This window comes from Poecilia formosa, unplaced genomic scaffold (genome assembly GCF_000485575.1).
Source record: "Poecilia formosa unplaced genomic scaffold, Poecilia_formosa-5.1.2 Scaffold336, whole genome shotgun sequence".
Classification (NCBI taxonomy): Eukaryota; Metazoa; Chordata; class Actinopteri; order Cyprinodontiformes; family Poeciliidae; genus Poecilia; species Poecilia formosa.
In genome coordinates this window covers 551,636-563,950 of record NW_006800275.1, presented here as the reverse complement: position 1 = coordinate 563,950, position 12,315 = coordinate 551,636, and the positions used below count along the sequence as shown (strand labels likewise).

Below are 12,315 nucleotides of genomic sequence, written 5' to 3'. Positions count from 1 at the left end.
TGGTGTTTGAACTATAGAAATAGGCACCTATAAGCATTTTACAGGGGATCCCAAGTATTTGTAGGTTATATCTGTTGCAGGCAGCTGTGGTCCCTGACCTTCATAAATACCGGAGGCCCACTGTAATGAAACAGTTTGGCATCTCATCCTTTTGTTTATCTTAGGCTCAAATAAACATTTTGACTGTGATGCACAAGAATAAACCTCACCTGAATACCTCCATTCATAATGAGTGGTTCAGCACGATAGCCAAGTATGCACCATCCCAGAACTCAAGCAGATAGAGTGGTGGTGGAGGCAAATCCTTTGAGCTGTCAAAGCCAATCCCATGTGTTATGACCACCCTGCTCTCTGCTAAACTCTCCTTGTTACCATTTATCTCAAAATGCTGCCACTTAAACATATTTTTCCTCCAAATGCTGTATACAGACTGTCAAACTTGAATGTGAGCTCGTAAACACAACCGCTGAATGGTATAATGCTACAGGATGTAGTGTCCGTTTGCAGCTGAAATTCTGCATGGTTCCTGTGCTTCATGAGCGTAGAAATCACAAGCGGACAGCTTTTTTTTTTTTTTTTTTTTTTTGCTGTAAACACTGGAGGAAATGTCAGTAATAAGAGGGATTAAAAAAGAGAAGAAGGGGAGAGAAACATGGCAAGTGGGAGAATTTCTGTACCTTGCCTAAGCATGTTTATCCAGACCTGTCTTAAACATTTTCCTCTTTCAGCCTGATCACCCCTGCCTGCTATGACATTCTGCATAGAAAAACACAGATTGCAGCCTCCTCGCTTTCAGATCCCATGACATTCTGCAGCCCACTCATGTAAATTACACAGCTTTAAAAATATCACTGGCTACAGGTATATCGCACATTTAACCGAAAAGGACTCAAAGAGAAACTAAGACAGGGAGTTTTATAAAGAAGACGAAATTTGTGTGGAGAGAAGGCCAATGTTTTCCACCATCTATGACTGGTTGGAGTTTGTCTGCAGTGGCACAACGCCCCACTATCCTCTCAATTTAACCCTTTATGTGTCACAGCCCAGAATCGCAGCCTGGTGTTGTTTCCGTGCCGGCAGCTCATAAAACGGATAATGTGGACATCCAGACGAGTCTGATGAGAACCCTTCAACTATAATGCAACAAGTGTACGTGTGTATGGGAACAGAGTGGGAAGAACCCGCTTGTAAAACCACTGCAGCCAGAATATAAACTGTTTTACTCATCACAGATGGCACTTGAAAACAAAATCTATCCGTCTGTCCATTTGGACGAATTTGTCAATAATTGGTACTTATATAAACTCCTGTGTTTTAGTGTTTTCATGCATTTTTAGATAAACAGCTAAGAGTGTCAAAGTCTGTCCAATTCCTGCAGCCTTCTCGGTCCAAACTGTTATTTCTCCAATTCGAACAGCCCATCTCTTTAGCCAAAGTCAGTTTTTGCACAAATCCAACTTCAAAAGAGCTCCATATATTGGAGGGTTTTTTTTTTTTTACAATGGCTGCCTTGTTCTTGTACCAATTTCCTAAATTGGATAAAAATCTGCTGCCATTTTCAGAATCATTGAAGGTCTCAGTCTGTGAAAACATGGAGAGACATCCAGGTACTAAAACACTACATATGATCGGGAGATCAGATTTATCTGTCTGAAGTTGCACCATCATTAATTTCAGCTGGCCAAGGTTGGACACAAGGATGCAGAATACGCCAAAATTGTAAGAGAAACAAAATTTGTACACAAGAGTAGGCTTGTCACAATAACAAATTCTGCTGAACAATACATTTTCCCTGAAGTTATGTTGTTGCTTCGAGACCATTTTCAAATAATATGTCATAAAAATGCAAGTTCACTCTCTCAAAGATCAATAAACTTTAATTTCTAACGAACATGTGCATTGGAACTGGAAGACATTTTAAATACCCCAAATAGATAAGCAAAACAACAAATATAACAAGTTGTTTATTGGCTAATTTTACTCCTAGCTTAAAAGCTACTTTTATTCACAGTGACAGACAAGAAGACCAGAACGAGTTGGTGTCTCACTTGGGAGAAGGATGTCAGGGTTTCTGTTTTGGACCTTGTATCTTTTCAAACTGGTTTCAGATATCTTGTAGATGGAAATTATAACGCAGCCTCCCTTTAGGTCGGTTTCTTGTTTCTGACCTTGACCCACCGAGGGTCTCCTCTGAGTGCCTTCACGACCTTGATGGTTTGCCACTACAACAAAGAAAGTTAGCTCCAAAAGGCGAAGCAAATTTTGTCACTATTTAAAGCAAGATTGCCATTTTATTCCTTTTGTTACAGTCTGAAACTGACAGAAAGAAAAATACCACTGTAGAGTACAGCTTCTAAAAGCCCTAAAATTACTAGCCGAGAATAAGAGTTCAAGCTCTATTGAAATGTCGGATTGTACTCCAGTCCCTAAACTGTACGGGCAGATTTTCTGTGTTGTTGAAAGCATGCTCGAGTGAAGGCAAAATGAATTTCTTAAGATGTTGTTGGTGTGTGTTTTGAGATCGTAATGGTGGTGTAGGAGTCACTGTTGTTTTGTCAGCTATTAACAGATTTTGCTCTGTGTGCTGGCGTTTTATTGGCTGTATTATGTTCCCTAACAGGGAAACTCTCCTCATTTCACTGACTGCAACATGAGGCAGCTTGATCAATCTGCCCCTGTGGACGCAGGAAAACATTTACTAATGATAATCCCTCCATCATAGCAATATCTGTGCAGGTTTGGTTACACGGCGGCTGCAGGTACCCCCGCTCTAGAGTCGAATATAAGGATGCTTATGTTGCCTTCTAATTCTATGATTTTTCTTCTCCGTCTGAACTTTATCTTCATATGAACAGAAAGAACTTGTTTACATGAGAAAGTGAGGAAACAGCTGCCGAAAATAAACTTTGCAGTCTTCTTGCTGCTTTTCCTGCTCTGTATCTATCAATTATTTCAATTTCCAGAGTGCTGGATGGCTGAAGAGAGGAGCTTATGGATTTGTTGAAACAAGATCACAAGTGTTTTTATAAAGCTTTTAGATTTTCACCACCCAGTGTTTCAGTGAATGTTATAGGCATATGGTAGCTAATTATTAGGAGAGCTTGGTCTCTGCCAACATGACTGTCAGATTATTCTTTTTTCCCCCCACTCTGTTTTACCAAACTGAATTAATGCTCTACTGATGAATTCAGTAAATTTTGAATTAAAGTGTGGTATCCATTCTAATGACAGAGGCTTGGCCTTTTTGCATACTATCACATTTATTGAACGCCAACACTTCAGCTGTGGCTACATTTGTTTGTTTGTTTTTGTGTGTGTGTGTGTGTGTGTGTGTGTAGGGGGTGATGGCTGCTGTGGCTGGATGAGAGAAGGCTTCTTTCTGAAAGCAGCCCTGATGTGCTGATAAGTGATGCAATTTGGTGCCTGGTAACACAGAAAAGGATTTGACACGAGTTTTTCAAGTATTTATGAGAAAAATCAGATTTGTAAAATTGGTTTCTGTAATGCAGCTGCTACAAAGGTTGACTATTTGTTTGTTCACTTTGTTTTATTATGGACAAACGGCAAAAAAGCCAAATTCACTTTTCACTTTACAAGAAGCATGACAGCCTTTGCTCGCAGCAAACAATGGAAGACCATCTCTCTTCGCAGACGTCGGGAAACAACTTTGAGGTGCAGAAAATCAGACTGAACACGTCTCCAGAAATTATTTGATTGGGCTGTGGAAACACCATCCTGGACAGTATTTTTAGGAGCCGTTATAACTTGAATACTAATATTCTGGTACTGAAAAAACACATTTTCATGACACGTGACAGAGTAACGCAGCACAATAAGATTTAGTCAGATTTTCAAACTGATTTATATTTATTGAATCTCTCATAACACAGACTGTAAAAAAAAACAAAAAAAAACAATTGAAACAGCAATATTTACACGTCCAATTGTTCTGCTTTTGGGATTTACAAACATCAAATACTACAGCAAAACAAAAATAGCTTATCTGTACATGAGACTACCTCATGTGGCAACAAATGACCTAAGTTGGTGTGACAAATGGAAGAAAACCACTGAAGGTGACTCTGTGTACTACTTAGAAATTTTAGGACAAATGCAACCGAGGAGTTGCATATCCAATTTAGACATTTTTCTGTGAATTAGCATCTTTTTTTTAAAATAACTGGTTCATTCACCAAACTATGTTTTCAGGCGAGCCAGAGTTCACTTTTTTGGCCCGTGTCGGAGTTTGATTCTGCATTCACACTTCCCGAAACGAACTGGATTTTTTTTTTTAGGCAAACAAAGTAAAGTTTGAATAAAACAAACTAAACGTGGCTAGTGTGAACGCTCCCTTAGACTCTCCTCTGTGTTTCTGTCACCCAGCCTCTGATTGGCTGTCACATTCACACACCTTGCTCAAGCCAAGACAATCCAACGTGTTTAATGTTCCTGATTTTAGATCCGAGCAGTCCCAGCATCTTTCCAGATCACAATTAACACATGAAATATGAACATCTCATGAGATTATCTTAAGACCCATCCTGATAATTGGGGCGTCCTTAAGATTGTTGGAAAAGACATAAAATCACCATAAAATCTTGCCATGGACACAGCCTTAATCCCACTGCATAGCTGCTCTGTGTGCTGTGTGATAAATCTACGGCTGGCCTGTACCATAAAATAGAAAAGCCTCACTGACACCTCTCACCACTCAACAGGCTGTGTTTGCCAAGATAAAGTTTTAAAACACCGTGTCTATACGTTTTAGAAGGAAGAAGTAGCAGCGCTCCATGTGCATCCCATTTATCCAACATATCTTGTTCCAGCGAGGGGCACTGCATTACTCTGTAGCTCAGAGGCTGCTTGTCAGGAGGGGCGGGGGAGATGAGAAAGGGGACGACAGAAGGTTGTGACTGTTCCTGTTGCTACTGCTACAGATGCTTTTCTTCTTAGCCAGGGAGCAAACACTACATGCTGAGATTTAATCACCTTTATTATGTTTCAACTTGTCACAAAGTGAAGCATGAAGCGACTCTGAGAAATCACACAAAGACAGCGATGCTGTCAGAGAAGTCACTGCTCACTTGTTTAACACAAAAGACGGCGGAGTGCTCGGAAACTGTGCGGCAGCTGCAGCGTGCGGCTCAGCCTCTCCCGTCTGAAGCTGCTTCAGCCTTTTGATTATTTGACCTTGATCAATAAGTGAGCCGTATTTAGATGTTAGCCCAGAGCCTGCTGCCCATGCAGTATTTAACCACCCCGGTGTAATCCCTCTGAAGTCTTCCTGTTTGCTCTGACCAAGGAGAGGTAATTCCTTCCAGCACCTCGAGCTGAACGCGTCTGATAGATGAGTGGCTGGATTTCCTCCTTTTGCACACCGCTGAACACCATCATGATGTAATTCAGTGCAATTAGCAAAAGATGGCAGGAACACAAAGGACATAAAGGCACATAATCTGTTGAGGAATCTCATAACATCTATCATAGCACAAGACAGAGACTTACTGGAGGCAATTGTGAGGAAAAGGTTGACTTCAAGGTCTTTTATGTTTCTCCCGTGTGGTCTGGGTCGTCATGATGTACATGCAGAGATTCTCCTCTCTTAGAAGCAGAGTGTGAATTCCTCAAAGCAACGCACAGAGAGAGATTTAACACTGAAGTTAATTTAAGGAACAATTCATTTCCTCAAGTGTGTGACAGCGAAAGAGATAGTATGCATTTGTGCATGTCTACGTGTCAGTGACTCTGCCTTCCTTCCACCCACCCCTGCTGATTTCCACGGTGCGTTTAGCTACATTTTGTGAAACGGTGCCAAGCCAGCACTTAATTAAGTGCTGGGATGCCAACATCCCCCTGCTGTAACACGGAATACCTGATCCTCTTTTGTCAATTTCTTCTCCTGTTCTCGTGCTCCTCTGTGTCGCTTCTGCTGTAACTCGAAAAGATGTCGCCTCTGGGAGACGCAGGTAAAGAAGCCATCAAAACCAACGCGAGTAGAGAGAGTTGCAATCAGTGCACAAAAAAAAGAGAATAGTTTTTTTTTCTTCTTTTGTGTGGATCTGTCCTCCTTTTCCCCTGCCTCACTTTGTTTCCCTCTGCACCAGTTCGTGTGTACTTATATGTGTGTCTGTGCTTGAAGCTTTCAATTCAGTAGAGGCTAGCAGTAATGTTTCGCTCCCAGTAGAAATGGTTGCTGTTTGTTCAGTTGTTGTGATAGATTGATGTGGGGTGAGAAAAGATGGGCTTGTATGCACCTGGAGATAGGAACAGAAAAGTCTTTATGAGAAGCTAAAAGCTCGCTATTCAAGAATCCTCTGATGGAGATGCATTTTGCTGAAGGTTTTTCTCCCTTTTAGCAAAGTCTTTGACAAAAGCTTTCCAGTATATTTAGGCAGTTAGGCAAGAGACTTCAAAACCCCAAAAGGGCACTTGTCAACCACTGCTTACAGTAAGGGAGTGCTTCTGAAGGGTTTCAGCAAGTGGTCACTCTAATGGTCAATGGTTTTCCGCTTACACAGCATGCAAAATGGCCGCCTTCTAAAATAACCAAGCCCAGACACAAATTATTCGTTGCGTGGAAAGTTGTGGGTCAGTTTGTTGCCACGCGCAGATGTTTTGCCTCCTTTTTGTAGATAATTGTGGAGATAAATGGTGACAAAAAACAATCTGAAATCACGTTTAGCTTAATGTCATCTTCTAAAGAGTTTGTTTTACACTAGCAGTGGCCAAATCCACCACAGCAAGGTGAAGTCTGAAATGTAATAAACATTTATTTAAAAAGAATCAACCCTTAATAATAATGACTGTTAACAGTTGAGTTAGAAACGCTGGAGGAAAAAGACAAATACCAATTTTTGTGACTTTATCTGACATTCAATGACTTTTTCTGTTAAATGTCAGATGTATTTTTATCAGGGCAAAAAAATTAGGGATTATTTTTAAACTGTCTGCGGTGGGTCAAGCATTTTGGGTTTCCTGCCCCAAACCTTTCACAATAGTTTGCTGGCATTTTGGCCTATACCTCCCAGCATTATTCATTTCTAGGTCTGTTAAAAAAAAACAGTATTATACTCCAAAATTGTAATACTCCCACCTAACATTCTTTCCAAAAATGATGCCATCTATTTTTGTGAAGTCCAGAACGCTGGTCATCATCTCAGTTTGTGGGACAAAACAAAACAAAAAGTCTCAAATGTTAAGATGCTGGAGTTCTTTGTCACCCTATTTCCATGAATTATGGTTCTTATCCCCATTGAGGCCAACTCTATTTAAGACATGGCACATTATTGACCCAGATAAACCCCAGAATATGCAACATCTAGTTTGACTAATTCATAAATCTTCAAAAAAAAACAAAAAAAAAAACATCCAAGGTATGAAATGAAGAGGGAAAATAATCAAAATCCCACTTTAGTATTTTTAATTCCAGATTGATCCAGTTTGTCTTTACTTGTCCTGCTCTGTGAAGTCCCAGTTGGTCTTTCTACCCTCCCATCATCCTGTTTACTGGATTAAATGTAGTTCAAGATGAACGCCTCCAAAGACCGAGGCTCTGTTTTCCGAGCTCCTCTGAGAGGTTAAAGGCGACTGCTCGCCCAGAAATGAGGCTACAGCAGCTGGACTCGTAAATGATTGGCAGGAATAAATTGTGGATGATCTACTTTTATTTATTTTTCTTTAAAACTGTCCCAATTTTTTCCCCCCCATCAATTCTCCTTTTTTGTGTGCTGTGAAAGCTTGTTTTGAATGGAGGAAGGTTTCATAAGTCGTGCTCACAGAGTGAAGCGTAACCTGTGGACAGAACGAAATGAGTGCATGGATAAGTAGTTGTGATGTGTTTGGACACACTGCCAGAACACGTTAGCTCTCACGCTAGCATACAGCGGCGTAAACGTGCGCTTGGCTGGAAGAAGCAGAGAGACAACCGAACCTCGATTCATTTTCTTACATCTTGAACTGTCTTCCTGTTCCTCCGTCTGCTCCCTCCCTCCTCCTCTCTCCTCCTGTGCACCATCTGCATGATGCTTTGTATCCAACCCTGAAGAAGGGACTGCTTTCTGTTCGCCGCTGTGAATGCGGGATCTTGTTTGTGTACGTCTCCCAGCCATTGCTTTCGCTCTCAGCTCATTACCTGACATGATGGATGGAACGAGCGCTATTAACCAACGCCCAGCCTCGGACGCCTGGCACCTCACAGCAGAGCACTGAGTAATGGGCGCGTTGGCACCGGCACGCTTGGAAATACCAGGAGTCCTGCGTGGGTGTGCCTGCGGACGTCTTTGTGGCTCGGCTTCTTGGTTCCGTCCAGCCCCACCTGCCACCTGGCTGCCCGAAGGATGTCCTGGGCATTTCTGGGCAGCCGCGGTTGGATAGCAGAGGAAGAAATATTTGTATGACTTTGTCATGAACCTGGCAACACAAAATCCCCAGAGTGCAACTGTCGCTTATTTCTCACCCCAAGGAAAATGTTTGTCGCTGCTTATAGTGCCTGCAAAACTGTTACGCTTTAACTTTTAAACATTTTCCGCACAACCATAGATTGCAATGATTTTTTTTTTTTTTTCAAATCAGGATTTTGTGTTTTAGATCAACACGAAGGCTTTAATGTTTAGAAATAGAAATCTTGAATCTGTTCCCCTCTCAGATGAGACAGATTGATGTGTTGTTTTTTTTTTGATTTACATAAAAAATATCATCAAACCCCTTTAGAAAACCTGTTTGACCTTCATGTGGTTGGAAAAGGTTTAGATCAGGGTCTGCAACTCCGGTCCTCCAGTGCCTTTGCCCTGCAACCTTTGAAGGTCTCCCTGCTCCAACACACTGGAATTACATGAACTTTCCAAAAGTTGCTAAGGAGAAAATTCAGCCTTTTGATTCAAGTGTGTGGGAGCAGGGATGTATCCGAAAGAAAATGGATGTGTTTCTATTATGTGAATCTTAAGCAAACCTTTTAAATGTTGCAAAAAAGAAGGAAAATACTAATTAGGTGTGTTTCCATCTACTGGTTTGGAGCAAATCAAACAGGCTCCACAGAGAGTGGGTGTAATTAACAAGACATAGAGGTTGCAAAATAACATGGACCACACATCGCAAAGCTGGAGGTTTGGATTTAGATATTTCTCAGAGTTTCCTGCCTCCAGTGAAGCAGAACCACCAGTGGCTGGGAAAGTTTGCAGCATCAGAACTTGTTTGGCAAATATGTTTCCATCTCTCTTCTTTTTTTTTTCCACAAAAGCCTAAAACCACCTCAAGTGAGCATAAAAACTTTTTTTGGAAAATTGAGGAAGTTGTTTTGAATTTTAACCATTTCCATCAAAGTTTTCAAATGTGATACAAGAAAAAATATTGGAATCACGGCTACCGGCAATGGACGACTGGAGCTGCAGACCCTTTGATTAGATAGAAGCATCTCCATTTTCTCTCCTATCTTCATAGAAGAAAGGACAGAAACTTTAGTCTCTAGATGTGAAAAGCAGGCTGATATTTACTCCAAAAGACTTGCAACAACTGTGTTTCCCATCCACTGTAGTTGCACACAGCCTTGTTTTGATCTTTCATATGAGTGATGTCAGTGGTTTTAATGTGACAAAATGTGAAGTTCAATTGTAAAGCAATTGTTAAAGTGCTCACAGCTGGAGAGAAATTAGCTTCGAAAGTGAGCTGAGGTGCCAAAGTTTTTCTAACGCCCCATAAAACTGCAAAATCAACATTGTCTTAGGTCAGATGAGAGGATCCACACTGGCAGCAACAAGCTGATGCTAACAGAAAAACACCCTTCGTGTGTCATCCTCTTTGTCCCTGCTCTTTTGTTTGTATGTTTCCCTGCATTTCCTTCATTTGCTGTGCATATGTCACATCTGATGCGAGGACAGCTGAGGGTCTCTTAAGAAGAAGCCAGGATCAGAAGATGAAGGGAGTTACTACGGTACCAGACACAAGCACCCTCCGCTCCTGCAGCTCCTCGCTGCTCCGTCCTCCCCTGCTGCTTTGCTCTCAATCAGCCTTTTTTCTCCACTCCCCTCTTTTAGTTTCTCTGTACAGTTTTTTTCATGTAGTTCAGCTCCTCTGTCAATCATGAATCAGTGTAGCCCTTCCTTCTTCTTTTCCAGTCTCACCTGTTTGTTCCCCCCCCCCATCTCTTCTTGAACAGACAACCGCCGTGCAGTCATCGAAAGGTCTCGCTCACGCCACAACCCAAATCACCAAGCTCGATGATTACCCGCGTCTACTACAAGACCCTAGATAAGTGCCAAAGAGGCCTGCGATGATGAGGAGGAGGAGGAGAAGATGATGAAGAAGACATCAGGAGGGATAGACCACCTCCCTCACTGTGGCTTACCCAGCACCAAGTATGGAAAACTGCCTACAGAACGGAATAACCAGACATTTATAGTCTTTATTGGACACTCTACATATTTATTGTATGCTTTTTTTTATTGCTTAAAGATTTATTTTGCTTTTTGGAACTGAAACATGTTTAAAAAGCTGTTAATTTTCCAGGTTTGAACCTACATTTTAATCCAAACGCTTCAATTAACTCACAGCTTTGACAGGAGAAACATAACAGTATGCTGCAGAGAGACATTCAGCCAAGGTGGACTTCTGAAAACTGCATGCTTGTGTGGAGGAACACGGACAGCTGTCCTTTAAATGGAAACTACAAGTCTTAAAGGAAGAGAGGACAGGGTAATATTATCACATTTAAGGTCCTTTGTTCAGAAATAACCGCGTCTTCGCACTCCGACAAAGCCACAGGATCTGGCGGCTGCCTGCACCAACACAGAGCACGTGACTCACTGACATTCAAACTGCAAGACATTTTAGATGATTTAATGTTGTGTTGTGTAATCTCACTTTTACCCTGCAGGTGCCGATTTGTGTCCTGAGGTTAGTTTTGCTGTTACCATTAGAGGCTGACATTTTTAAATGCATCCAGGTCTCTGTCGGGGACAAAACATGAACACTCAGACCTCTCTTTAGGTCACACAGGGTTTCAACAAGGCACACCTCAATGTTCAAAATGTATTACGTGTTTATGGCACTTTTTCAACAACAAGGCTAAAAAAAACAGCTGGAGTATGGGGTGGGGGAGGGTTAAGTTTTGAAAATTGAGCTGTGCGAAAACTATGACTGCTCCCTTAGATACTAAATTATAATCCTGCAGAATCCACTTCTAATCTTCTGAGCGCACCAGAACAACACTCTTCACACTGGCAGTTGTTACTGAAATCAACCAGTTTCACTAACTCTGAGGTGTTTTAAAATGAACATGGAAGAAACTTAAAAAGAACTACATTTTATTTTTATTTTTTGTGTGTGTGTAACATTTCAAATAATAAATGGCTTGTCCTTGTATCGAGTCTAGAGGCCCAAATCGCTTCACACTACAGTCAGTCATTCACCCATTCACACACACACCGATGGCGGCAAGCTACTGGAGAGTAGCCACATCTGCCCACAAGCTGAGGGCTGCCGGGGATCGAATGCAGATTGTGGGGCGAACTCCTGCCACCACCATCGTCCACGCCAAGTGGTCACGACAGAACCGGCCCTCTAGAGTTGAGGCTCCCACATACTCGGCCGTACTGTCGGCAAACATCACGTGTAACTCTTTCCTTCATATTCCCTCATTAATGCAGCATACTATATTTCTTATCTCTTATGTCAGACACTCTTCAAATTCTGACTCCATTTTGTCCCCAAGTTGGCATCGGCTTTCAACCTTATCGGCTCACCGTCGCATTTGAAACGGTTCGATGTGAACTCTGTGCGGCAGGAAGTGCACCCAAGTATGTGGGAGCCTTTATTGTTAATCTACAATCATATTATTTTACATTTGACTTTGTGCATTTATTTTCTAATTTTGTATGATGTAAAAACAACGATGTCATGACCAAACTCAACCCTGAGTTCACACCACCGCCTTTTGTTTTCACCAAATACATCACAGGCCTGTTATAATTACAGTAATATCCTGGGTAACTTGTATTTTCAAAACGCATAATATAACTTTTTTTTTTGTAATTTCTTAAGTATAGAAAACATTTCTGTGTGTAGGGCATCAAATTGTGCTCCAACACAGGGGCCAACGTCTTCCATAATCATTTATTGCAGCTATTTAACAGTGGATTTATTTCTTATAAAATAATAGCCACACTGGAGAATTTCCCTGTTTTTTTTGTTTTGTTTTGTTTTTTTAAACACTAGGGATGTTTCTGAGAAATAGTTTAATGTTAAGACAGTTTCATTTCTGTCTCTCAGACAGAAACAAGAATCGACAGGTTTCCAGAAATCAATCGGTGCGCGGTTACTTCT

The 12,315-nt window shown here is 41.4% G+C and overlaps 1 protein-coding gene across 1 annotated transcript in view; it reads left to right on the top strand.

Moving 5' to 3' along the window:
* The window catches only part of LOC103152940 (protein diaphanous homolog 2), a 100,692-nt gene extending 89,634 nt beyond the window's left edge, over positions 1 to 11,058 (top strand). Inside the window, exons 5-6 of the mRNA XM_016661568.1 lie at positions 5,945 to 5,966; positions 10,151 to 11,058. Of these exons, the coding sequence (XP_016517054.1) occupies positions 5,945 to 5,966; positions 10,151 to 10,268 (140 nt within the window). The 3' untranslated portion in view covers positions 10,269 to 11,058. The remainder of the gene's footprint in view (positions 1 to 5,944; positions 5,967 to 10,150) is intronic.
* Positions 11,059 to 12,315: the final 1,257 nt, after the last annotated feature.